This window comes from Paroedura picta, chromosome 10 (genome assembly GCF_049243985.1).
Source record: "Paroedura picta isolate Pp20150507F chromosome 10, Ppicta_v3.0, whole genome shotgun sequence".
In the NCBI taxonomy this organism is placed as follows: domain Eukaryota; kingdom Metazoa; phylum Chordata; class Lepidosauria; order Squamata; family Gekkonidae; genus Paroedura; species Paroedura picta.
In genome coordinates this window covers 31,567,812-31,591,730 of record NC_135378.1, presented here as the reverse complement: position 1 = coordinate 31,591,730, position 23,919 = coordinate 31,567,812, and the positions used below count along the sequence as shown (strand labels likewise).

The window sequence follows — 23,919 nt, the reverse complement described above, 5'->3', positions numbered from 1 at the left end:
TCTCCCCTTCCCACCCCCTCCAGGCCCATCACTGGCCATTTTGGGATGGGGTGGGTGGGGGCGTCAACATCATATATGGTCATATCACCCAATAAATGTTTAACCAATTATATATGTGTGTGTGTGTGTGTAATTAATTAACTCCCACCCATTCCAGGGCTCTCAAGAAGCCCCAGGGGTTTGGCAAAACCCTGGTTGAGAAAGCTTGTCTTAGATGGAGAATTTTTTTTATTAAAAAAATGCTTATGTTTTGAATTGTGAAGAAATTTTGAGCAGAGCATGGTAATAGTCCCCCCCCCCCTTCTTCTCAGGGCAAACAGGGCAAGGAGGGGGAAGTCAGTCCAATTGCTCACCTTCATACAAGTGCAAATGGGTCGACCTAAAGTCAATTTAATGGTTGAACTCTTTTCTTCATCCAAGCAGGAAATAGAAATCTGGTGGACTTTAGACAAGGCAGCCTCCAGGTATAACCTCCAGAAATTCCTGGAGACCCTCCAGGATGTGGCTCTTTGATCCAACTTTACATGAGAGAGAGAAATGATAAGAACTTATGGTGGCAAGGAAGAAGACTCTTTGATGTGGAGTCCATCAGGGGCCACAGGACTCTTAACAAAGATTTGGATGGGGGCCACTAGCTATGAGGCCACCTGGAGAACTGAAAGAAGCTTCAAGGTTATGAAAGATATAAAAGCTAACACTTTAAACTAAGGAGCCTGTCCTATATTTTAACATCTGTTAGGGCATGTATAGCAAGAGGGATAGAGGATTTGCATTTTCTTTTGGTTCCTTGCCCAGTCTGGTGCAGTGCTAAAAGTATACTTGTAAACATTTGCTTTTATTAAATCCTTTATAAGTTTGTATGCTGGTAGCGTACTACTACAGAGGCTTCCACCATCTTGGCCATGCTATTGAAAAAGGAGAGCTCCAGGAAGAGGGAGGGGAAGGCTGGACATTTGAGAAGCAGCTATTCCTTCAGCAGTAAATTGTCTCCATGGTGGCCAGCAGTAAATTGTCTCCATGGTGGGCAACAGGAGGCACAGAGGCAAAGCCTCATGATTGTATAAGGAAGTCCTGACCCTCTCAGCAGGCAATTCCATAAATGTTCAGGTGGTGACAGAGATTTCCTAAGGGGGGGGGGAGAGAGAGAGAGAGAGAGAGAGAGACCGGCCTCTCCAGGACTTGGGAACCCTCTGGAGTGGGCAGGGTCAAGTAGGGCCTGCAGGCCAAAGCAGGTACATTCTGCCACACGAGTAAAGGTTTCTCTTCTGTTTTAACCCCACAAGTTAGATTTCCTGTTCCTCATTAGAAGTTTAATACAAAATTATTTTTAGAAAGATTCTAAAGAATGGGTAATTTTACTTTCCCGGGTCCCACTTCACATTTAAGAGCCTCTAAAGAATAGGTTTTATGTAGCCTGGAAAACCTTTAAAGGTGTGTGTGTGTGTGTGTGTGTGTATGTGTGTGTGAGAACTACCATCAAATCCCTTCCAACTCATGGTGACCCTATGAATCAGTGACTTCCAGAACATCCTATCATGAATAGCCTTCTTTGGGTCTTGCAAATAGAGGGCTCTAGCTTCCTTGATGGAGTCCATCCATCTCATGTTGGGTTGTCTTCTTTTCCTGCTGCCTCCAGCTTTTCCTGGTATCGTATTTTTCAGTGACTCTGGTGTTCTCACCATATGACCAAAGTACAATGGCCTCAGTTTAGTCATTTTGGCGTCCAGGGAGAGTGCAGATTTGAGTTGATCTAGATTCTGTTTACTTCTCTTTTTGGCATTTTTGGTATCTGTAAAACTCTCCTCCAACACCACATTCCAAGTATATCTTCCTTCCTCTCAGCTTTCCTCACTGTCCAACGTTCACACACATACATAGTAATGAATATGGACTGACCAAACTGTGGCTCCAGATGTCCATGGGCTACAATTCCCTGAACCCCTGTCAGCACTTGGCATGGATTATCATGAAGTAACACATCCTTACACTTAAGAATCTGTTCTAACACATTCCCAGTCTTAATCATCTTCTGATTTCTCGACTACAGCCTCCATTTGGTTGATGAATAAAAAAATCTTTAACTGTAACGATTTCTTCATTGTTAGCCTTTAAGTTGTATAATTTCCCAGCAGTGATTACTTTTATCTTCTTGATGTTCATGTCTGATGCTGCTTTGATACTTCCTGCTTTGACCTTCGCCCGTTGTGCTTTTCAAGTCTTTGCTATTTTCTGCTAGTCACGTGGTATCATCTGTATATTTTAAATTGTTAATGTTTCTTCCACCAATTTTCACTCTGCCTTCATCTAAAATCTAATCATATTTTTCATTATATATTCTGCACATATATTGAAGAGACAGGAGGATGAAATAATCCTTGTCCAACACCTTTGCCCAGAGATACCCTTGTGTTTCTGATCTAACAATAACCTCTTGTCCAAAGATTCATTCTGCTGGCAGTGCTTTGGACAAACCTAGAATTCTTTTTAAGAGGGAGGAAAGTCCTCACATAATAACTTATTTAGGTTTCATTTGTGCTTCTCTGTTTCCTTTTTTGTTATATAGTCTGACATGAACTTATAGTGAAGGCATTTCTGAGGGCATTCTGAAGGCAATCAACTATGCTCAACTTAAATATAGGGATGCCAGGCTCCTGGTGAAACCTGGGGATCCCCTGGAATTACAGCTCATCTCCGGACTAAAGAAACCAGTTCTTCTGGAGGAAATGGATGGCTTGGAGGGTAAAGTCTATGGTACTGCACCATACTAGAGAGACCTTTGGCGAGTCACAGACCTTTTAGAGCACTTCCCACAGAGCAGTTCTGTCAAGGCTGCCTGAGCCCCACCTACTTCTCAGGGTGAGAGGAAGGGAATTATAAGCTGCTTTGAGACTCCTTTGGGTTGTGAAAAGCAGAGTGTAAAACTCCTCTTCCTCCTTCTCCTTCTGACTCTCCAGGCTCCATCCCCATATCTCTAGGAGTCCCCAACCCAGATCTTACAACCCTACCCCTCCTGTCAGAGGCCTGAGACAACTTGGCAATCCTAGGTCTGAATCAGGTCACTGCTTGTACAGGACTCTACTAGAGCAGGGGTAGTCAAACCTGTGGTCCTCCAGATGTCCATGGACTACAATTCCCATGAGCCCCTGCCAGAGTTTGCTGGCAGTGGCTCATGGGAACTGTAGTCCATGGACATCTGGAGGACCACAGGTTGACTACCCCTGCACTAGAGAACCCCACAAGTCCCTTAGTAACATGGGGGAAAAGGAAGGGTATATCAATTATGGTGCATGACTCACACCACCTGATAGGCTTTCATAAATGCAAACATTTTACCTGAGCACAAAATCTCTCACAGTGACATTTCAGCTAGTGTTGATCAACCTTTTAGTCGAGGACAATGAAGGCTGAAGTATCAGACATGCCATTCTAGTGCAGGAAACAGCAGATATGGCCACCCTCTCCCCTGTTTTGCCTTCAGTGTTATCATGATCCCCAAGATTGGACCCCCTGACAGCTAACCTGGCATTCTTTGACTTCTTTCACAAAGTGTCTATTCCTTAAAATTAATAGCCAGCCCATAAAAATAAGAGTTTATTATAGATTGATCGATTGATACCCCAGCCCTCCCGGCATGCTGGCTTCCAACCCTGTTTCATAAAAACATACACAGTAAATAAAAATCACACCCAATATCATATTAAGTTAAAAACATCATCCTAAGAACAATCATGCCAGCTGTATAGACGATTTATTTGAGAGCGTCTTGGTTTTCAGCAGGGGGGAGGTGTCCATGTAGAGGAAGCCCAGACGGTGTTTAACCAAAGTCGTTTTGCTGTTCATTGATTGCAACTAAATGCCCATATGCCCTGCTTTTCACTAGCTGAAGGAGTCTCAAAGTGGCTTACAATCACCTTCCCTTCCTCTCCCCACAAGATACACCCTATGAGGTAGGTGGGGCTGAGAGAGCTCGGGGAGAACTACTCTGTAAGAACAGCTCTAACAGGACTGTGACTAGTCCATGGTCACCCAGCTAGCTGCATGAGGAGGAGTGGGGAATCCAACCTGAATCGCCAAGTTGCTGCTCTTATCCACTTCACCTGGCTCTCTAGCCAAACTATGGGTGGGTAAAAAAATATGATAAACCATGAGATATTAGGAACAGGATTGATACTCCTGTATGAGACTCTACTAGTTCTTGTGATTATTATATTTGATTCTGCTGTTTATCCTTTGGAAAGTAGAGCATTAAATTTCATTGTTACATTTTACGTCTCACGGTTTATCGTATGCTTTACCTACACCGTGTGGCCCACTCATTCTGAAACTCTCAGTGGGGCCTGAAGTCTACAAAGATCAGTTCCATTGGACAAAATGGCAGATTTGGACGGGGGATTCTATGACATTATACCCCATTGAAGTCTCCCTCCTCCCCAAAGTCCTCTTTCCCCCTGTTCCATGACCCTAAATCTCCAGGAATTTCCTAACATGAATTGGCAATCCTACCATCTCTGCCTTTTCTTAACATAGTAGAGCTAGAGGTACTTCAGAACCCTGGAGAAATAACCTTAATTTCTTTTTTAAAAACACCCATTTAGAAATAGCTGCTACCACTGTAGGAGAAAGTTAGACTTGGAACATTTGTGGCTGACCTCAGCACACCATATAGCCTTCTATGGCAGTCATTTTAGAGTCTCAGATCAAAATCTTTTATATCACTTCTGGACCCTTTTCAACTGGAGAGGTCAGGGATGGAAACTGGAACCTTCTACATAGAAAGCAGATGCTCGGCCCCTGAGCCCTAGTCCTTTCCCCTTGCTTTATGTTGCATTTAATGTAATTTTCTCACTTTTCTTTTAATTTGGACTTCTTTCCACATAGAAGAGATGCCATAGTTCCTCAATAGCTGTGAATCCATTGTCTAAAATTGCCCATACAAATGTTTGTCTTTTCACGTGTATGGATTCTACAAAAGGAACATGGAAGACCATACCATTCCAAGACTGATTAAGGGATGATTGAAGAGTTAAATGGGGTGAGGGGAGGGGAATGTTAAAAGTCAGAAGTAGCCATTAAGATCTGTATTGTCCATATAATAAACACATTTCTCAAACTGCTCGTTTTAATGTGACAGCCTAAAATAACATCCATGCTGCGTTTACTTCCTCGCTCAAAAGCAATTTATTTCATGCCGCTCTGGGGGCTGCTTGTACAACACAGTGCTTTAATGGACATACATAGCAAAGTCTCAAAACACAGCTGATGGAATAGGACTATATCCAGTCAGGCATCTGGGAAAGGTAGAGACAGCAACATATGAGGGAAGTGGAAATCACTGGAGCATTCCACTAGATTTATGCAAAAATAATGATCAGGGTTGCCAGCTCTGGGAAGGAAATATCTGAAGATTTTGGGTCTGGAGCTTGAGGAGGGTGGGATTTGGGGAAGGGAGTGACCTCACTAGGATAAAATGTCACCAAGTCCATCCTCCAAAGTGGTCATTTTCATTGGGGGAACTAATATCTGTCACCTGGAGATCATTTGTATTAGCAGAAGTTCTCTAGCCAGTAGCAGGAGGTTGGGAAGCCTATGAATAATCAAGCTTCATACTCCATCTCAGAGTTGTTCTAGGGCAGGGGTGGCCAACCTGAGGCTCTCTAGATGTTCATGGACTACAATGATCATGAGCCACTGTCCATGGACATCGAGAGAGCCACAGTTTGGCCACACCTGTACTAGGGAATGCTCTACTGACACTCAGAGACCTTCTGTCTGTTGTGTGCCTTCAAGTCATTTCTAACTTATGTCAACCCTTATGTCTTTTTTTGTGGCTGCCTTACACTTTTCCTAATGCAATTGTCTTTTCCAGCAAGTCTTCTAGGAAGTTATATTTGCGGGGACAGTATAGTACAATGCTAAGCACAGCTACACCTTTCAAAATCCATTGGTCCCAATGGGCTTGGAAGGGTGTAACTCTGCTTGAGATTCCATCAACAGGGACTCATTGTTCAGGGTTACTTCTGAGACTAGGAATGCAGGTGAGCCAGCTATCACTTGAACTTACCTGCTGTCACTGGGTCTAGCCACACATCAGGACTTGCATATGAATGGAAAAGAGGCAGCCAACAGGCTGGCCAACAGCTTGAGTTAAGATCTTCGGGGCTGTACCCCCACCTATGTTCATAAATTGGCTTGCTCTGCACCAATACACTAAAGTGGCAAGATGCAGGATTGTTTCTGGCATTTGTGTGTGTTTTGGGGTTGCCACTGCCTTCAAGGAGTTCTGTGGTTGCTGTTGCCCCCAAGGAGTAACAGCAACAGTGGCCAATGGAAGATTTGAATAACAGACTCACTCACGCTGAGGACAATGGTGAGAACTAGACATATCAGAAAGACCAAAAGGGAACAAAAACCCAACCTGAAAATCAAGCTTTAGGCTTGAGCATAAGAGCACACATTAACATCGGCCTAGGAAAGAATGATGATTCTTAGACACTATGATTATTGCGAGCTCCATATTCTATGAGAGTTGAATTATATGCATTATTTGGGACTTCAGTTTTTGTAATTTGTATACTACCTGCCTGGCCTTAATAAGATATTGTATATTGGAATAGTTTGTGTGTGTGTAATATAACCTTGACCATTGAAGAAGTCCCTCAGGGTCGAAATGCGTTTGTTCCTAGCATGTATAACTATTTATGTTATTCTTGGGAACTGTACATACAAAGAAATTTAGGTTGCTGTAAATGTGAATTTATGTTTTTAATGACATTTTTGTATGTAATTTGTACTCCTAATTATGCATGCTAGATGCCCCAGGGCCTTTTCAGGCCTGGGTCTGGTGGAGTGGTTTCCCTGCCAAAATCAGGGCCCTGCAGGACCTTGGACAGTTCCACAGGGCCTGTTCCACCAGGCTAAGGGTTGAGGCCTAAAAAGTGTTGAAATCCTGGCCTCCCAGTTCAGAACACCAGCCAAATGATCACTGAGCCTGAATAGTCAATCTATGTCAACCCTCCCACTACAAGAATACAAGCAGGTAGAACTATTTTAAGGGATCCATTATATTTTTAATATGTAAAGTATATTTTATTCTATTGATTTTAAAAAAAAACTGTTATCCACCTTGAGCTCTGGGGGAATGGCAGACTATAAATAAAATGTATTATTATTATTAATAAATACTTGGATTTTTAAAAATTGGTTGCTCAGCCTTTGAGTTCCCAGGGAGAACTAGACCCCTTGCCACCGCTTCCTTGCCTCCCCGTTTTGCTGCAGCTCCGGAGATGAAAGCTGATCCAGATCCAGAGGGATCGTAGCATTTGGAGATGCTTTCAGCATGAGACGGTTTAGCCTCAGCTCCTCTGCTCTTTTCGCTATGCAAACCGACTCTTAATCTATCATTTCCGCAGATAGGTATTCTGTCTTAGATCTCATTATAGATTTTTAATTCTCGTAAGCCACTTTGGGGCTCAGTCTTGGCTGAAGAGCAGAGAATAAACAAATGAACGTATCAATCAATAGTCCTTGATATTGCCAGGGCACGGGCTATCCTTTCAAGCTGAAAGTGAAGGGTCCTGGCTTAGTGGCAGTCAGAGCACATGCCAAAAGTCCCAGAATGAATCCTGGTATTCCGGATAGGAATCATCTCAAAGGAGGACCTTTCTCAGCCTCAGAGGCCAAAGAGCTGTTGCCAGTCAGAGCTAACAATACAGAATTAGTTGGACCAATAATCTGATTCAATATTGTTGGGATAGGCAAGATTTGTAGTGTGCATGATTTAAGAATATCTACAGGGGGCATTAGAAGAGAGGTGTTTTTAGCATAGTTAGAAGAGCATAGCATAGTTCCTGATGTTTTTCAAGTATTTTCCTCCAGTGTTCTGGCTCTTTTGGAGACTTCCTGCTCCTTTGAACATGCTTCTTCCTGGCTTGTCTCCAGAACAGACTGACTGAATATGGAACAGAACAGTTAGGTCTCTCTTTCCTCTCTTTCTATACAACAGGGGTAGTCAACCTGTGGTCCTCCAGATGTTCATGGACTATAATTCCCATGAGTGGCTCATGGGAATTGTAGTCCATGAACATCTGGAGGACCACAGGTTGACTACCCCTGCTATACAAAGTTGTTTCTCTTCTAAATGAAACTATTTTATTCTTTTAAGCAGCTTAGTGCTCCACCCTCTTGCATATTTAAACTCTGCCGACACCTAAGAGGCCGGTTCATATGTTCAATTTAACCTGGGACATGTGACTAAATTGGAAGCTAAAGACTTGTTAGTCCAGGATAAATGAGTAAGAAATCAGGCTCTCGCTAATGCAAAAATAAATAAATAAAATGTATCAATGTTTGGAGATGATGAAAGTCTGGATAGGAGTGAATAAATCAACACTTAAGTAAACAGAGAACTGTCGTGAAAGGCTGATGAAAGGAGAGGTGTTAGCTGGTTAACATGGGATGGAGAAGTCGAATAGATGGCTCCTATTCTAGTTACGCCATTTGGGGGTGGTCCCTTGCTATTCAGGAAGAGGGAAGTATAAGGAAGGGCTAGGCGTCCTGTGTTCCAGCCAGACTAGTTTGCCACTCTGCCCATTCTGGCAGAAAGTCAAATTTGGCTACAGACATTGTTTAGTAACATTCAGGTTGTTATGCATTCTAATGGGGCTGCCTTCCATTAGCATGTCTGTTTCGTCATTTTAGCTTCCCTTTGGGTGTCTCCTTTGAGTACTTAAAGGGCTACCTTCTCCCATAGGAACCTGCTCAGGAAGCCTTCCTTGCTTTACCAGAAGTAAGACTAGCAGGGATTCATGGGAGTGTTTTCTCAGATAGTGCCCCTAAGTCAGACTTTCTCAACATTTTTACTGTTAAGAAACCCCTGAAGCATTCTTTAGGCTTCGAGAAGGTGGCACAATCATGCAGAATATGGTTGGAAAGCATAGATGTGTACACACCCACCTGGGGGCCTTCCCCTCCCCACCCCCCCTCTAGGCCCATCAGTGGCCATTTGGGACGGGGGGGGGGTCAACAGGACCACATGTGGTCACATCACCCAATAAATGTTTAACACATTTTGAAAATATCTAAAGAATCAATCAATTCCCACCCATTCAGGAAACCCTTCCAGGGCTATCAAGAAACCCTGGTTGAGAAAGCCTGCCCTAAACTGTGGAAGTTCTTCCCTCAAGAGGTGACCCTGTCACCATCTTTCCAGAGAAACGTGAAGACATTTCTTCCAGGAGACCTTTGAACTGGTGGATTTACTGACTGGCTGCTGAATTATACCATCTCCTCTTTTAATGGATCCTTCCATTAGTTTTTAAAGATGTTTTAAATAATTCAAAGGCAGTTATTGTTTTAGTTGTGGGACCACGGAGCTCTTTCAAGGGCTGAAAGTCTGTGTAAAAACTCTACTAAATAAATAAACATAAACACTAAATAAATAAAAGATACTTCTAAAATATAGCTCTCCACTGTACTGAGGTAAGAAAAGACAATCCCTACAAAAAAGACTCTGAATTTAAAGGTCAAGGGAAACCCAAAGGAGAGGAAAAGGAAACAAGGAAGCAGAAATGGCACATGAGGAAAATTGGGAGAAAGAAAGAATCCAGGAATGTTATCTGAAATCAGATAAATATTCTCAGTGAGAGGAGCTTTCCTGTGGCTAGGGGCAGTAGGAGAACAATAGAAATTGTATGGAATTATAGAGAGACTAGCAAGAAAGCCCATTGCAACCAGGAATGCAATGGGCGCTAGGACCCAGGGGACACCAGGAGGTGCTTTTTTTTTCTGCTGCGTGGAGCTGTGAAAGGCTCCTACAGGGTTTTTTTTTCTGCTGCTTGGAGCTGTGAAAGGCTCCTACAGGGTTTTTTTTTCTGCTGCTTGGAGCTGGGAAAGGCTCCTACAGGGTTTTGTTTTCTGCTGCTTGGATCTGCGAAAGGCTCCTACAGGGTTTTTTTTTTCTGCTGCTTGGAGCTGTGAAAGGCTCCTGCAGGGTTTTTTTTTTCTGCTAGCTCTCGTGGGCGTGCCGGCTTGGAGCTCCTACAGGGGTTTTTTTTCCTGCTGCTTGGAGCTGGGAAAGGCTCCTTCAGGGTTTTGTTTTCTGCTGCTTGGATCTGCGAAAGGCTCCTACAGGGTTTTTTTTTCTGCTGCTTGGATCTGCGAAAGGCTCCTACAGGGTTTTTTTTTTTCTGCTGCCTCTCGTGGGCGCGGCGGCTTGGAGCTCCTACAGGGTTTTTTTTTCTGCTGCTTGGATCTGCGAAAGGCTCCTACAGGGTTTTTTTTTTTCTGCTGCCTCTCGTCGGCGCGGCGGCTTGGAGCTCCTACAGGGGTTTTTTTTTCTGCTGCCTCTCGTCGCGCTAGCGGCGAAAGGCTCCTCCGGGGGTGTTTCTTTTTTTTCTGCAGCTTCTCGGCGGCTGGAGTCTTGTGTTGTGTTTGCGGCGGGGGCTTCCTTGGGGCCGGCCTGACGCGGTGAGAGACGCTTCGCGCCTCTCACCACGTCAGGCCGGGAGCAACTGCGAGCCGCGCTGAGCGCGGCTCGCAGTTGCTGGGGCTGGGAATCGGAGGGACCAATCGGCAGGCGCTTCGCGCCTGCCAATTGGTCCCTCCGATTGTCTGTCGTGAGGAAGGGTCCAATTCGGACCCTTCCTCATCACGGACAGAGCCCTCCTCAAGGCCCCTTAACCATTTATTTAGTCCGTGGCGCCCGCGGCGCCACGGGCGGTGTACAGATGATGCTAAAGGGAAACTAAAGTTTGTCTAGAATGAAGAACACAAAATGAAGAGGAGAGAGCCAGTGACCTTGTTGGAAAGAGGGGATTAAGGGAGAGCGATGGCCAAATAGAAAGCTGAGAGGAACCAAAAACAGAAATCAGAAAGTACAATTGGAGACCTATAAGACTCGAGCGGTGGTGGCGGCGGGGGGGGGGGGGGGGAGGGATATTATATATTTCTGTTGGTTCCACTGCAGCTCCCATAGTGGCAGCACCTCCTGCCCCTCAGTTGGCATGCTTTGTTGCCCCTCCATGGCTCACGGAGTGCCAGGGGGGCAACAGAGCCCCTCCACTAACCCTCCTTTTGCTGCCAGCACTGCCAGTCTTCAGCAGTTCACACAGGGATGGTGAGGGCAGCTGCAATACCTCCTGCTTCTCCTCCACCCACCTGCATTGCTGCTCCTCTGTGGCTTGAAAAGCAGGGGGGCACATTGCTCCCCCCAGTCACCTGTATCACTATCACCTCTGCAGCTCATGCAGCAGACACCAGCAGCCTACGGTCACCCAGCTGGCTGCATATGGAGGAGTAGGGAATCAAACCCGGCCAGATTAGAGGCCGCCACTCTTAACCATGACACCAAGACTTGTTAGAAGGACCAGCAGTGCAGAATCAGACCCTTCTAAGCCTATTGAGGTCAATGGTCTTAGAAAGGTGGAACTCTATTTAGGATGGCCCTAAAACGGGAAAGCCAGTGATAGGCAAAAGCTTTAAAGAGGGCATAGAAGAACCATCAAATTTGTTTTGGTAAAAAAAGAAAAAATTGTAGGGATTAAAATGCTGAGGGGGAAAATGACTATTTCAGTGAGTGAAAATGATGAAAGGAAGGCATCAGATACATAAAAACAATAAATAATCTGCATAAAAGGGGGAAAATCCAGATAAAAATTTGATAAGAGACCCAAAGAGAAAGAACATGCAAATGAGAAGGTGACCAAGAGCAAATTCTTGTAGAACATTGAGAAATGCTGTGAAAAGAGAACAATGGAGGGAAGATCCTCAGGAATGGCTGAACAGATTTTTTTAAACTGAGGAGAGAATCCCCTGAACTGTGAAATAAGAGAAAGGCAGAGATTGTGGCCGACAGTCTTAAAGGGCATGGAGTGGAGAAGTTATAAAATTTCAGCCCAAGGAGACTCTAGAGCAGCCTTTCTCAACTTTTTAAACACTGATAACCCCCTGAAACATTCTCCAGGCCTGGATAAACCCCAAATGTGATGTGAAGGTGCAGAATATGGCTGGGAAGCATAGCTGTGTCCAAGGCCACCTGGGGCCCCTCACTGGCCATTTCTGGAGGGGGGAATGGGACGACATGACCATATATGATCGTATCACCCAATAATTGTTTTATATATATATATATGGATGTCAGGCCCTGCTCGAACATGATGCCTCCAATCCAGAGGGATTAACACATCGAAGATATGGCATGTTTTCCCCTTCAACTGGTGAATTGTCTTGATTCCCAGTCTTGGGAGTGCCAACTCTGCCCCTCCCCCACCCAGTCATGATATATCGGCCATTTGCTCCCCCATTCCACAGCAGAGACCACGGAAAATTTTGGCCAGAGTGATTTCTCAGATATTCACGCCCCATTATTTTGCTTGGGAAAACAGGTTTCAAATCCCTACATGACCCATGGCTTAACTGAATAACTTTGGGTATGTCACTGGCTTGTCACTTTCTGTATCCCGTACATAAACTGAAAGTGACCTACATTTCAGGGTGTAAGAACTAAACCCAATGCACATGAGAAACATGGATAACTAAACAACCCGCCCGTTTCATACACCCACTGCTGCACCCTTGGCTGTCTGCAGAGGAGACCTTGACGAGCTGCAATGACATGTGTGGGTAATAACACTCCCAATTTCATAAATCAGCCAGGCAAATCACCTCTACCCCAGTCTTCAGAAATATTAACAATTACAGTGCAATTCCACCACCACCCATCTCATCTCATCCATATGAATAATTAATTTTTTTGAAGTCCAAGGAGGATGGACACAATCCATCAAAGGTGACCGCTCATTAAAGAGCAGGAAACAATTCTCCCAGACCATCCAGCCTGAATTCAAAGTGTTAAAATCTCCAGTTGAAAGAAAGAAAGAAAGAAAGAAAGAAAGAAAGAAAGAAAGAAAGAAAGAAAGAAAGAAAGAAAGAAAGAAAGAAAGAAAGAAAGAAAGAAAGAAAGAAAGAAAGAAAGAAAGAAAGAAAGAAAGAAAGAAAGAAAGAAAGAAAATCTTTGCCAGTTGGGTGACTGTGCAATGAATTAGAGCATGAGAACCATAGAGGCTTATCAGGAAAGAGATCTTTCGGCATTTGCTTAATGAAAATGTCACCTCAGTGTGTGGCAACATTGCACAAGGCAAGTCTTACAATGCCATTACACAAACATGTAGCCACATTGAAAGTTGGTACATTGGTAGGAATGTTCGACAAGAATCTAAGGAATGCGGATTCAAATCCATGGACTGTACCTTGAGCCAGTCACACTCTCTCTTTCTCTCTCAAACCTACTTCACAAGGTTGTTGTGAGACTACAATGGGAAGTGAGAGTACTGTATGCCATTTTAAGCTCCTTGGAGAGAGATGAAATACTGGACTGTATGTGGCCATAAGGGCTCAGCTAAGGGGGCAAGGAGTGGTGGGCCAGCAGAGGAACCTAAGGTGGCAGTGTGCACCTAGCACCACCCATACCTATGAGAAAAGTGATAGGATACAACCCACAGAGATCACTTCTTGGTATTGCAGAGATGGAAAAGATGCAGAAAAGCACTCAAAAGGATCAAGGTGTTGGAGTAACTAACCTTCCCTCTATGATAGAGGATGATGATTATATATTAGAGGATTTTTGTTATGAAAAAGATGACCTGGGAAAGGATGAATGAAATTTATAAAATAACGCATGGTATGGAGAAAACACCCTGTCTTGGACAGTCTATGCAAACCCGATCTCACCAGATCTTGGAAGCTAAGCACGGTTGGCCTCGACCAGTATTTGGATGGGAGACCAACATGGAATAGCAGGGTTGTGACGTGGGGGCAGACAATGGCAAACCAGATCTGAACATCTCATGCCTTGAAAATCCTACCAAGTAACTATGCCAGTTGTGACTTGACGGCGCTTTCTACCACACCAACACTTTTTAAAAGCCAAGAAGTGCAGTGTAAACCGATAAAGGACTGTGAAGGGTTAATTATTCACAGAAACAAAGAGTGACAGGCTGCTATAAGAAAGTCTTGTGAGAGCTGCATACTGAGGAGACAGTCAGCTTTCTGCCTTGACTTAGTTGAGTATTCACAGTCTGATTTCAGCCCTAGCTGAGAAAAGTAGATTACTCACAGTTTCAGAATCCAGCCCTGACTGAGAGTAATTTAACACAGACAGGAGAACTGGGGAAAGTGGGTAATTAGATACAGACCCCCCCCTCTTCTAGGGAGTTAGCTCTGATAAATGCATTTGGTGAGAAACTGCCTTTAGAGATATTAAGAGTCCGTTAAAAACTCAAGATGAGTACTGGTGTTTCATGAGATGGGCTTTGGGAAAAACACTGGAACAAAAACATCTCAACATAAAGAGTTTAAGTAACTCTGTATAGCTTCAGATACTCTCATTTGCCTGGAACATAAAAACTAAAGTCTATGCATGTACTGATATTACCTCGGAGTTATTTATATTGACTTACAATCAAAATTCTACCCTGATTTCACCTGATCTTTCCCCTGTATGTTGAATAAAAATTTTAGTTAATTTGGAATATAAAAACTTATTGCATTTCATTTAAGTCGTATAAGCAATGAACAGTTAATTTAAAGAATTGACGTGTCACAAGATGTGGAGATAACCATTGGCTTTGGTCCCCAACGTTTTTCAGGCTGGGGACTGGGGCCGAGAGGGAGGCCTGGGGACCAGGGGGAGAGGGAGACATGGGCGCGGTGTAAACATGCAGGTGCGGAGCTGCCGCACCTGCGCGTTTGTGCCCGCTGGTGTGCCAGTGCCCACGCCTCCTTCCCCCTCGCCACAGCCCGATACCGAGGGCTCCATGGCCCAGTACCGGTCCGCAGACCAGGGTTTGGGGAACACTGGCTTAGATAGCTTTAGAAGGGTATCCAACAGCTTGGATAACAGGTCTATCCACAACTATTAGCAAGAAGAGTTCAACAGAACCTCAAAGTTCAAAACTAGTGGCTGGGAAGCAAAGAGAAAGAGACACTTTTGGCCTCTTATGGTCTTCCTGAAACCACCTTTCTGCTCACTGATCAAAAGAGTATGTTGACCAGATGTAATATATCAACGTCCCTCTTATGCTCACGTTAAGGTCTCATAGATTTCTGTGAGCCAGAGCACATGCTCTGCCAGATCTTTACAAGGAAAGTATTTCTGAGCATGATGTCATGTGACTCAACATCTAGTTTACAGTTGCCATTGTTTTTAAAGCACAGGGAACCACACAAGACTTGTTTAGCAAGAATATGTTTATATTCTGGGGCTAGAATGCTGAGAAGCCTCAGTGACAGAACCAGCTAGTGACTGGAGGCCCAGAAGTAAACATCTAGTTTTATTCACCCAAAGGAGTTTTGCCTTGAGTTTCTTAAAAAGGAGTCTGGTAGGAAGTCCCAAATGGATGAAGCTGAGCAGAAACAGGGAGTCTGGGAACATTTCAGCAGTTGGTTGAGATCTGGGCCAACAGTCTGTTTCAGGTCTTTCTGCCTGGGCATGACCAGAGGATTGAACCCCAGGGTCTTTTGACACACGACTCACCACATGTGGCCCTGAATGATCTGGTCCAGTGGATTGAGACACACCCAGGTTGAAGTTTGTATTGGTTTGAATAAATAATATTTGTGTTTTTCTTTGCGGAGTGGGAATCAGGGTAGAAACAGCAACAACCACAATAATAAAAGTTTATATTATGGCAGAAGGGAAGGAATCAAACGTGTCATTAGACACACCTACAATAGTTCTTTGGATTCCAGACAGTGGGTTTCTCTCAAATGTCCACAATATTATTCCACTAAAAAGGTTTTCTTGGCAGACTCAATATGGGGTGGTTTGCCAGTGCCTTCCCAAGTCATTACCGTTTACCCCCCAGCAAGCTGGGTACTCATTATACCGACCTCGGAAGGATGGAAGGCTGAGTCAACCTTGAGCCAGCTGCTGTGATTGAACTCCCAACCTCATGGGCAAAGCTTTCAGATGGCTGCCTTACCACTCTGCGCCACAAGAGGCTCTTTTATTATTCCACTACTCGGAGGTAATATGTTTTGCTTTTGGGTTAGGAGCTGCTGATCCGTGAGGTTGGGTCAGAATCCGTTGCTAGGGGGAACAGACCCTCCACACGCAACATAGACAACAACACCCAGTTCCTTTGTGCTTGTCCCTCAGCATGAGTTTTGCAGTCGGTTTACAATTATCTTAACAACCCAAGCATCGTATTTGGCAAAATAACTCCCTGCCCTTTTATAAATACACCGGTAGTAAAAATGTTTTCAGAATGATTCAAGTAGTACTACAACTAGCATTCAATCCTGACCGCTTGTTTTTGTGAAATAAAGGAAACCTAACCGCAGCCCTGACAAATGCCCAGGTTCCCGCTATAACGCTACTTCGGCCTCTCCAGGGCAGAGAAGAGCCGGTGCCGCCTTCAATGGCATCCCGTCTCGCCTCCCCCGTCGACTAACCTTCCCCCGCCCCCACCCGGCTCAGTTTCAGCGACACTATTGTTGGCCCTATTAAAATTTCAACATGCACTGTTGTGGTTTCCAGTTTGCCTTTAACCCCTTGAACGGCTGGCCTCTCCAAGCGGGATCTTGCCTGAACCCCGAGGGACGCCTGCTCACCCCGCGCCCCGACCGCAGCCGATTGACATCCCCCCTTGAATGCCCTCTTCCCCTTCGAGAAGCTCGGGTGGGCACGGGGTTGGGGGGGGGGGCGATCCATCCCGTCCCGGTGCCCGCGACTCTGGGGCATGGAGTGGAAGGGCAAGCCCAGGCGAGGAGGAGACCCGGGCGGGGGGGGGGCGGTGTTATGGGGAGGAGGTTTGGGGGTTTTGGATCCTTCGGCCGGGACAGCTACCCGATGTGACGGCTCCTCCGAACGGGGCTCGCTGACAAATGGCTCGCGAGGAGCTCAGACAAAGCAACGCCCGTCCACGGAAAGGGGGGGGGGGAGGAATCCAGCGTGGAACAAAAGTCATCTTTCCCACGGAGGGCGAGTCGGGGGGGGGGGGGGGAAGCAGCAGCGCTCCAGCCCAATGGCCAAAGGGTGCCGGGGTCGCCCGCCCTTCTGGCAGCCCTGCGGGACCGCGGCCCAAACGGCTGCCGCCGCCGCCGCCGCCGCACTACAGACCGAGCCCCGCTTTCGCCTGCACCGGCAGCCAGCGCCGCCCGCCCGCTCGCCCTCTGTGCGCCCCAGCGAGCCCCGGGAACGAGCCGCCCGCCGCCGGGCGCCAGGGAGACACGCGCACGAGGGCCGGCGGGGACCGGGTCGGGCAGCGGCGCCCCCAACTTCTGCCCCCCGAGAGAGCCCGGCGCGGCCGAGTCCTACCTGAGTGCGCGGCAGGCGAGCAGCAGCAGCCGCGCAGCGCCGTCCCTCAAGCCGCCGCCGCCTCCTCCATGGCTCTCCCCGTTGCTGCCACACCAGGGCCGAGCCAGCCGCCGGCGGCTCCAGTGCACGAGATCACATGCTCCGGCGCTCCCGCACTCGCTCGCTCGCTCGCAGCCTCCAGTGGGCAAGGCGGCGGCGGCGGCGGCGGCGGCAGCTGGGGAGGGGGGAGGAATCAGGCCGGGCTGGGGTCGAGGCACAAGCTGCCGCCTTCCTGCCTGCCCAGTAGGGAGCAGGGTTGTCTGAAGGCCTCACCTGGGAACCTCCCCTGTGCCACGACCCCAGCGCAGGCCAGGGTAGCGCATAGAGCCTCCATCAAAGATCCATAGACCCAGGCTCCATTCATTCCCACTTGGCCAGGGGGGTTACACATGACCAGAGCTAGTTACACACCCATTCACCCTCTGGTGTGAGAAAACGGTGTGAGCCTCTTTGGGGAGAAAAGTTGGTATGCCTAAATGAATGCTTTGGTCAGGCATATCTTAGGTTCCTCTGGGTCCCTGCATCCCCCTCCCTTTGGGCATTAAGAACATCAGAAGAGGCCTGCTGGAGCAGATCAATGCTCCACCTAGCCCAGCCGGCCGTCTCCCACAGCAGCCAACCAGCTCCTCTGGATGACCAACAAGGCATGGAGGATGAGGCCTTCCCTTGATGTTGCCTACTGGCTCTGGGATTCAGAAGTTCACTGGAGGTTCCTCTGAGTCCCCATAGAGAGTAGCCATCCATAGACTTGTCCTCCATGAATCCATCTAATCCCCTTTTACCAGTGGCTATCACTACATCCTCTGACAACAAAACTCACATTTTAATCACTCTCATTTTAGGCAGCTGGTTAAGTAACTGGATTCCCTGTGCATCCATGTTCTCAAAATTCTTTGTAGCTAGCAGAGTGCACCTAGGATACCTAAACTGCATGCTTCCACCAAAGTCTGCTAATGACTCCAGCTGCAACTCTACAAGTGGGGTATAGGGGTGTCTTGGGCCTCCAATGGAGACTGCATGCTGTGCAACATCCAAAAATGCGGTGTTTGCTGATATTAAAATTTCAACAAATTTGGAAATCAATGGACCAGACAGGAAATGTCCCATTTACACTCCAATTCTGAAGAGGCCAAAGACTGCAGGAACTATCAGACTATTGCCTTATTTTCTTATGAGTAAAGTGATGCTCAAAATCATACAACAAAATTACCATGTATGGAACAAGAAAAGCCAATGTTCAAGAAAGGGGAAGAGGCACTAGAATAAGAGTTGGTTTTTACATGCCGCTTTTCTCAACCAGGTTTCAAAGCGGCTTACAGTCACCTTCCCTTCCTCTCCACACAACAGACACCCTGTGAGGTAGATGGAGCTGAGAGCCCTGATATTACTGCTCGGATCAGAACAACTTTATCAGTGATGTGGCGAGCCCAAGGTCACCCATCTGGCCGTATGTGGGGGAGCGCGGAATCAAACCTGGATCACCAGATTAGAAGTCCACGCTTCTAAGCACTACACCAAGCTGGCTTTGAAACCAATTTCAATGACAATGAAGAAATTGGAATTAGAATTTTTGATTCCTTGGCTCCACTGTAGTCTCCAAAAGGGAAACTGCAACCAAGAAACCATGAGTCTGAGACCAGGAAGGACAGCCATGAAGGAACTAGAACAGATTCTTCCGTGTAAGGATGTCACTGATGACCAAGATCAAGAAAGTTATGAGAAGACAAGAGTCAATGTAAAAAACAAGTCCTAGGAAAATTTGAAGTCAGCAGGAAAAGAGGAAGATGCAGCACGAGATGGATTGATTCAGTCAATGAAACAAGGACCCCCAGTTTGCAAGAACTGAGCCAGGCTGTTAATGATAGGACGTTTTGGAGGTCATTAATGCAGTCACAGTAAGTGAGAAACTTGACAGCACTTGAAACACCCTCCCCTAGTCCATGTTGGTGAACCTAGAATCTGTCCCTGTCCCCCCGACTCCACAGCTGTACCCATAGCACTGTCTTGCCCAACACAGAGACAAAAACCACAGGAAAGCAATCCCACTCTTCCTTCTCAGGTTCTTGCTTGAGAATTGCTGGTGATACACTGGTATACTCTTCGGCAGCACAGCAGCTTTTGTGCAGAAGGCTAAGACAACAGCCAATTTGCTTGTCTGGCATTTATTAGACAGATGCGACGGGGTCTTGAAGTCTTGGGAAATGCCCATGGATCCCTTCTTAGTATTAGTCTTTGTACAGGTGACTTAAGCAGCAGAGGAGAAGCAGTAGAATATTTTAATGGTATTTGTTTGAATATTGCAAGCCGCTTCAAGCAGGACGCTGAAGGGCTGGTATAGAAATATTCTAAATATAAGGAAATGGGACTAAGGCAACATCTGGGGACAAAATCTGCTGTAACCTGCCACAGGAGTAAGCCTGCTCTTGTGGACTGCCACTTAATGAGGGCAAACAAAACCACTATGTGTTGATCTTGCATACTCAGCACATTTGGGCATGTAGTGGCTTGCCCAGGCAGAGACGGTTGCATGGAAGGCTGCTTCTGTCCATGTATGTTCTTAGCTGAGGCAAAGGGGAAGAGGCTGCCTTTCAAAGACCGTTTACGCACTGGGAACTTCCCTGCCCCAGCTCCCATGCAGGGGCACAAATCAGGGGCAGATGAGGCGCACAAGGCCAAATGCTCCCCCATGTGGGTGCAGGAAGAGGTGGGGCAACCTGCCACAACTAAAACTTCAACCTGCAGCCCAGCATGAAACCTCCAGTGCGTAAATGGTCAAAGTGCAGCTACAATCTTCTTTTCAGCTCAGAGCTTTTCATCTTCTTTCATTCTGCTGTGTGGTGTTTGATTTTAAGGTGGATATTTTAAAAGATTAAGGGACACCCTGAGCCCACCTCTTCTTTTGTAATTTAAGAAATGATGTCATGCTACCTTAAAATTGAAATGCTTACAGTTTAGAAAACTTTATTTGCATAACTTACAACATACAAAATAAATATGGTTTTGTAGGTCATACATTCAAACCTATTTGAAAATCTCTTCCTGTGGAAAGGTGGAGACCCCCAGGGGCTGCTGCATTCTAGTAGTTTGTCACAATGACGTTGAGACTAAAATCCCCCCTTTTCAGCAGTGAAATTCACAGCGCCTACTTCAAGGAACTGTCATCAATCTTTAGTTTGCTGAAAACCAACTGCATCAACTTTGCAAAGTCATTTTGTCATTTCATAGCAGTTATTTTAAGCAGGTGAAAACGTAAAAAGGTTGACTTTACATGCTAACAAGCTGCCTAGGCCGCTGAAGTCAAACCATGTTTGCTGCAGCGTCGAAAGAATGTGATGTTAATGTAGCTTTCGGCGTCTGAAGGGCACCATCAGAAGAGCAGCTTGAGTTTCAGCTGTAATGTGTGAAGCAAAGACACTATTGCAGGCTACGGACACGTTTCCATTGTACTATTTTGTGTCCTGTTGCCATTTGCAGTCTGAATCACGCAGAAAGTACAAAGTTGGTATTATTCTAATAGGCCATCTATACTTCAAGAATAGTAACAATAATGAACCTTACATTATTAGGTTACTGCAGCAAGACCATAATTCCAGTTCACAAATCTTTTATTAAAAACAGCAGACTTTATTAAAAGTAGGTGAGGCTTAGCTGCGTTTAGGATTTGGGTGTTCCAGCTTTGTTAACGTTCCGTTTTCTGTCGTTCTTATTGCTGTCTATGATGGAAACTGTAAAATACAGAATTTTCTTCAAAAGTGCAGTGGTCATTCTGCAACTGTCTGAAAGTTGCAGGTTCTTCATCAATTCATAGTGCATTACAGAAATTGGGAGACTGCCATTATATGTTAGGCTACTGAGGACTCATATGCAGCAAAGTATGTATAATTATATTAACGCAGTGGGAAAAAACAAGCTATTTTCTCCAGAGGATACACCCTAATTCAGGATACTACAATGTGATCTAATGCACACATGGATCTCCTGTGTACAAAGTCTTGATTCCATTTAATGGACGTATGATATTTCTGTATACAAAGAAAGATGTTTCAGAAATGAAACAAACCATTGTGGATGGGGGTGGGTGGGACAGGGGACTCAGTTTTTGGTGTAGACTTCCCCAGTCAAATAAAGGCTGTTGGGCAGGGAAGGCAAAATCAGCATGGAGTTAAACTTAATTTATTTAGCGAAGAACATGCCCAAGAGCCTGCAACAATATTGTGACACCGTGAGACGAATTTTAACTCTATCATTCTTCTTGAAATAAGATTAATCCTTACTTCACTTACCTAGTAGATTTTCCTATCCTAACCTGCCTCGTTTTATGCCTTTAACAGTTAGGGCTCTCAGCTGTGAAGAGGTCAAGGTTTCTGTCGGAACTTTAAAAACAAACAAAGAAACAAAAAAACTCTTGAATGATGCTGCTAGATTCCTTCCAAATAGGAAAGAATTTGTAATTTAACATTAACAGCAAAATACATAAAAGCAAAATGAACAGTATAATCCTAAATAGAGCTACATCCTTCTACATTCAATAAAATCAAAAGGCTTTGAAGGGTGTGACTCTTTTAAGATTGCCCTGTATGACAGTTTTTAAATGCAGGCTTTACCCTGAAGACAAAACATTAATTTAAGGGGAAAAATTAATAGGTTTTCTAATAATTGTAGCTTTTGTTTTTGTGTTTTCTAATTTTGGTGGTGTTAGAAAGCTTCAAGTTACATACGGTAGTATGGGCTATATAAATTAGTGGGACGCAAACACAAATCTAACCCCGCTCAGAAGCACACACCAATAGATGGTGGTTTAAGACTTTTGTCCTTCACTGGGCTCTGCAATACAGAGGCCACAAAATCCATATCTGAGTTAAACAAATGTGAATGAGCATAAACATATCAGTGAGGTTAACAATGCTGTTATTTCAATTCAGGTTTTGTCTAGAACAGACATTCCAACTGAATGAATCAGTAGACTACTGGAAAGTTGACTGCACATTAAATGCTCAGATTTCACTTGTTGATTGTATAACATTTTAGAGGTACGATTCGCATCATCGTTGACAACGGAAAGAATCCAAACATTTTTGTTCTTGTTTATAACCACTGATTATTCCTTGAAACCCACATTTCTGAGAAGAAAAAATTAAAATCAATTCACTGAAAGCATGTCTGCTTCAAAACTCATTGCAAGAACATTGTCTTCTTCAGATTCTTAATCATACCCCATTCTAGCTCATAATACAATCAAAACTATTTCTTCATAATAGAGAATGGCATGTTTTTCATTGCCTTGGCTGTGCACAGATGTCCCAAGAAATAAGTGGCAGACAACCAGGCAGGGAAGTCAGAAGGTACGGCTGCACTCTGGCATTCAATGCAAAGTCCTGCACAGGAGTGATTTGCAATTTAGACTCTCTGAAAAATGCCCAGTACACTCTGACATTTAGCATTTAAACAATTCTTCTTCACTGGCACTGTGCAAACTAGAAAGTTAAACAAGGCATTCAAAGTGAACCCATTGATTTACTTACTTTTCTATTCGATCTGTTGCTCCTGGAAGTGTCCTCTCTGGAGAGCGTGAAGGAGATCTCAATGTTGAACTAAGTGGGGATATGACATTTATGGAGGAGACACTGAGGCCATGCCGCCGCATCTCCTGAATGGCACGTTCCCTATCAAACAGAAAAGTGGTTGCGTACATTACTGGAACTTGGGGAGATCTGTGCACATCTCCCCATACTGAAAAGCAGATCACCACTATTCCTGTTCAAATTATTGGCCACTACCCACCATAACTCTTTAAGGATGCAGTTCTTTCCAAAGGAAAAGGAAAGACTAAAGAAACTTGGGACAAAATACTCCAGGTTCTTTTTGCTGTTCCCTCCTCTTTCTTGCAATGAATTCACTGTCTCAGGCCTTCACATGTGTTAACAGTAAAATTCTGTTAGACTAAAGTAATGTAAGGAGAGGAGGATGAGAAAGACCTATTCATTCAGGTATATGGTGTAAGCATAAGCCCCGTTATTAACCCTGCCCAGAATTTGCTCTTGATATTGACAAGAATAGGGAAGCCCAAGCCACTAGCAGATTCATGTGCTCAAATGCACTTGTGCCTCATCCTATACATTTTCTATACTATATTGAACAAAGCAGTATGCCCCTATCCCCCCTCCCAAATTCATGGAAGATGACCCAGCCGGCATCAAGTACATCTGGGATGGCAATGGAAGCATAAATAGTGGAGCTTTAAAAGGGTTTAGCACTGGACTGACCATGTCCCACACATCTGATTTTTAACTAAACATTTCCAATCTTTCCAATTTTCATTATGAAGTATGCAGAGAGAATTGGGGAGGGGGGGGAGATGGCATGCAAAGACCATAGTGAATTGACCATGATTTATTATCTATGTAACCATGACATGTTTTGCGTTGTGTTGAGAATGCAATAATTATGCTTTAATAGAACAAGCTCAGAATCTAATAGTATTTACTTGCATACTATGCCCAAAACAAACTTATAGTGTTACTGAGGGGCACTTCTAGCTAGGAATTAACTGATCTGGTACAGAAAAG

At 45.0% G+C, this 23,919-nt stretch overlaps 2 protein-coding genes across 7 annotated transcripts in view; both read right to left on the bottom strand.

Moving 5' to 3' along the window:
* CRACD (capping protein inhibiting regulator of actin dynamics) overlaps positions 1-17,520 on the bottom strand; it is a 152,282-nt gene extending 134,762 nt beyond the window's left edge. The window contains exon 1 of one of the 2 annotated variants that reach the window (XM_077302036.1): positions 17,315-17,520. The gene's annotated coding sequence lies outside the window, so the exon portion shown is untranslated. The remainder of the gene's footprint in view (positions 1-17,314) is intronic. The other variant, XM_077302033.1, reaches the window with a different exon arrangement.
* Positions 17,521-20,282: 2,762 nt separating this feature from the next.
* CEP135 (centrosomal protein 135) overlaps positions 20,283-23,919 on the bottom strand; it is a 35,415-nt gene continuing 31,778 nt past the window's right edge. For 3 of the 5 annotated variants that reach the window (XM_077302012.1, XM_077302008.1, XM_077302009.1), the window contains 3 exons: positions 22,876-23,016; positions 21,637-21,726; positions 20,283-21,078 (listed from right to left, as the gene is read on the bottom strand). In XM_077302012.1, the coding sequence (XP_077158127.1) occupies positions 21,678-21,726; positions 22,876-23,016 (190 nt within the window). In that variant the 3' untranslated portion in view covers positions 20,283-21,078; positions 21,637-21,677. Of the gene's footprint in view, positions 22,474-22,508; positions 22,729-22,875; positions 23,017-23,919 lie in introns of those variants that run through there. The other 2 variants (XM_077302010.1, XM_077302011.1) reach the window with 2 other exon arrangements.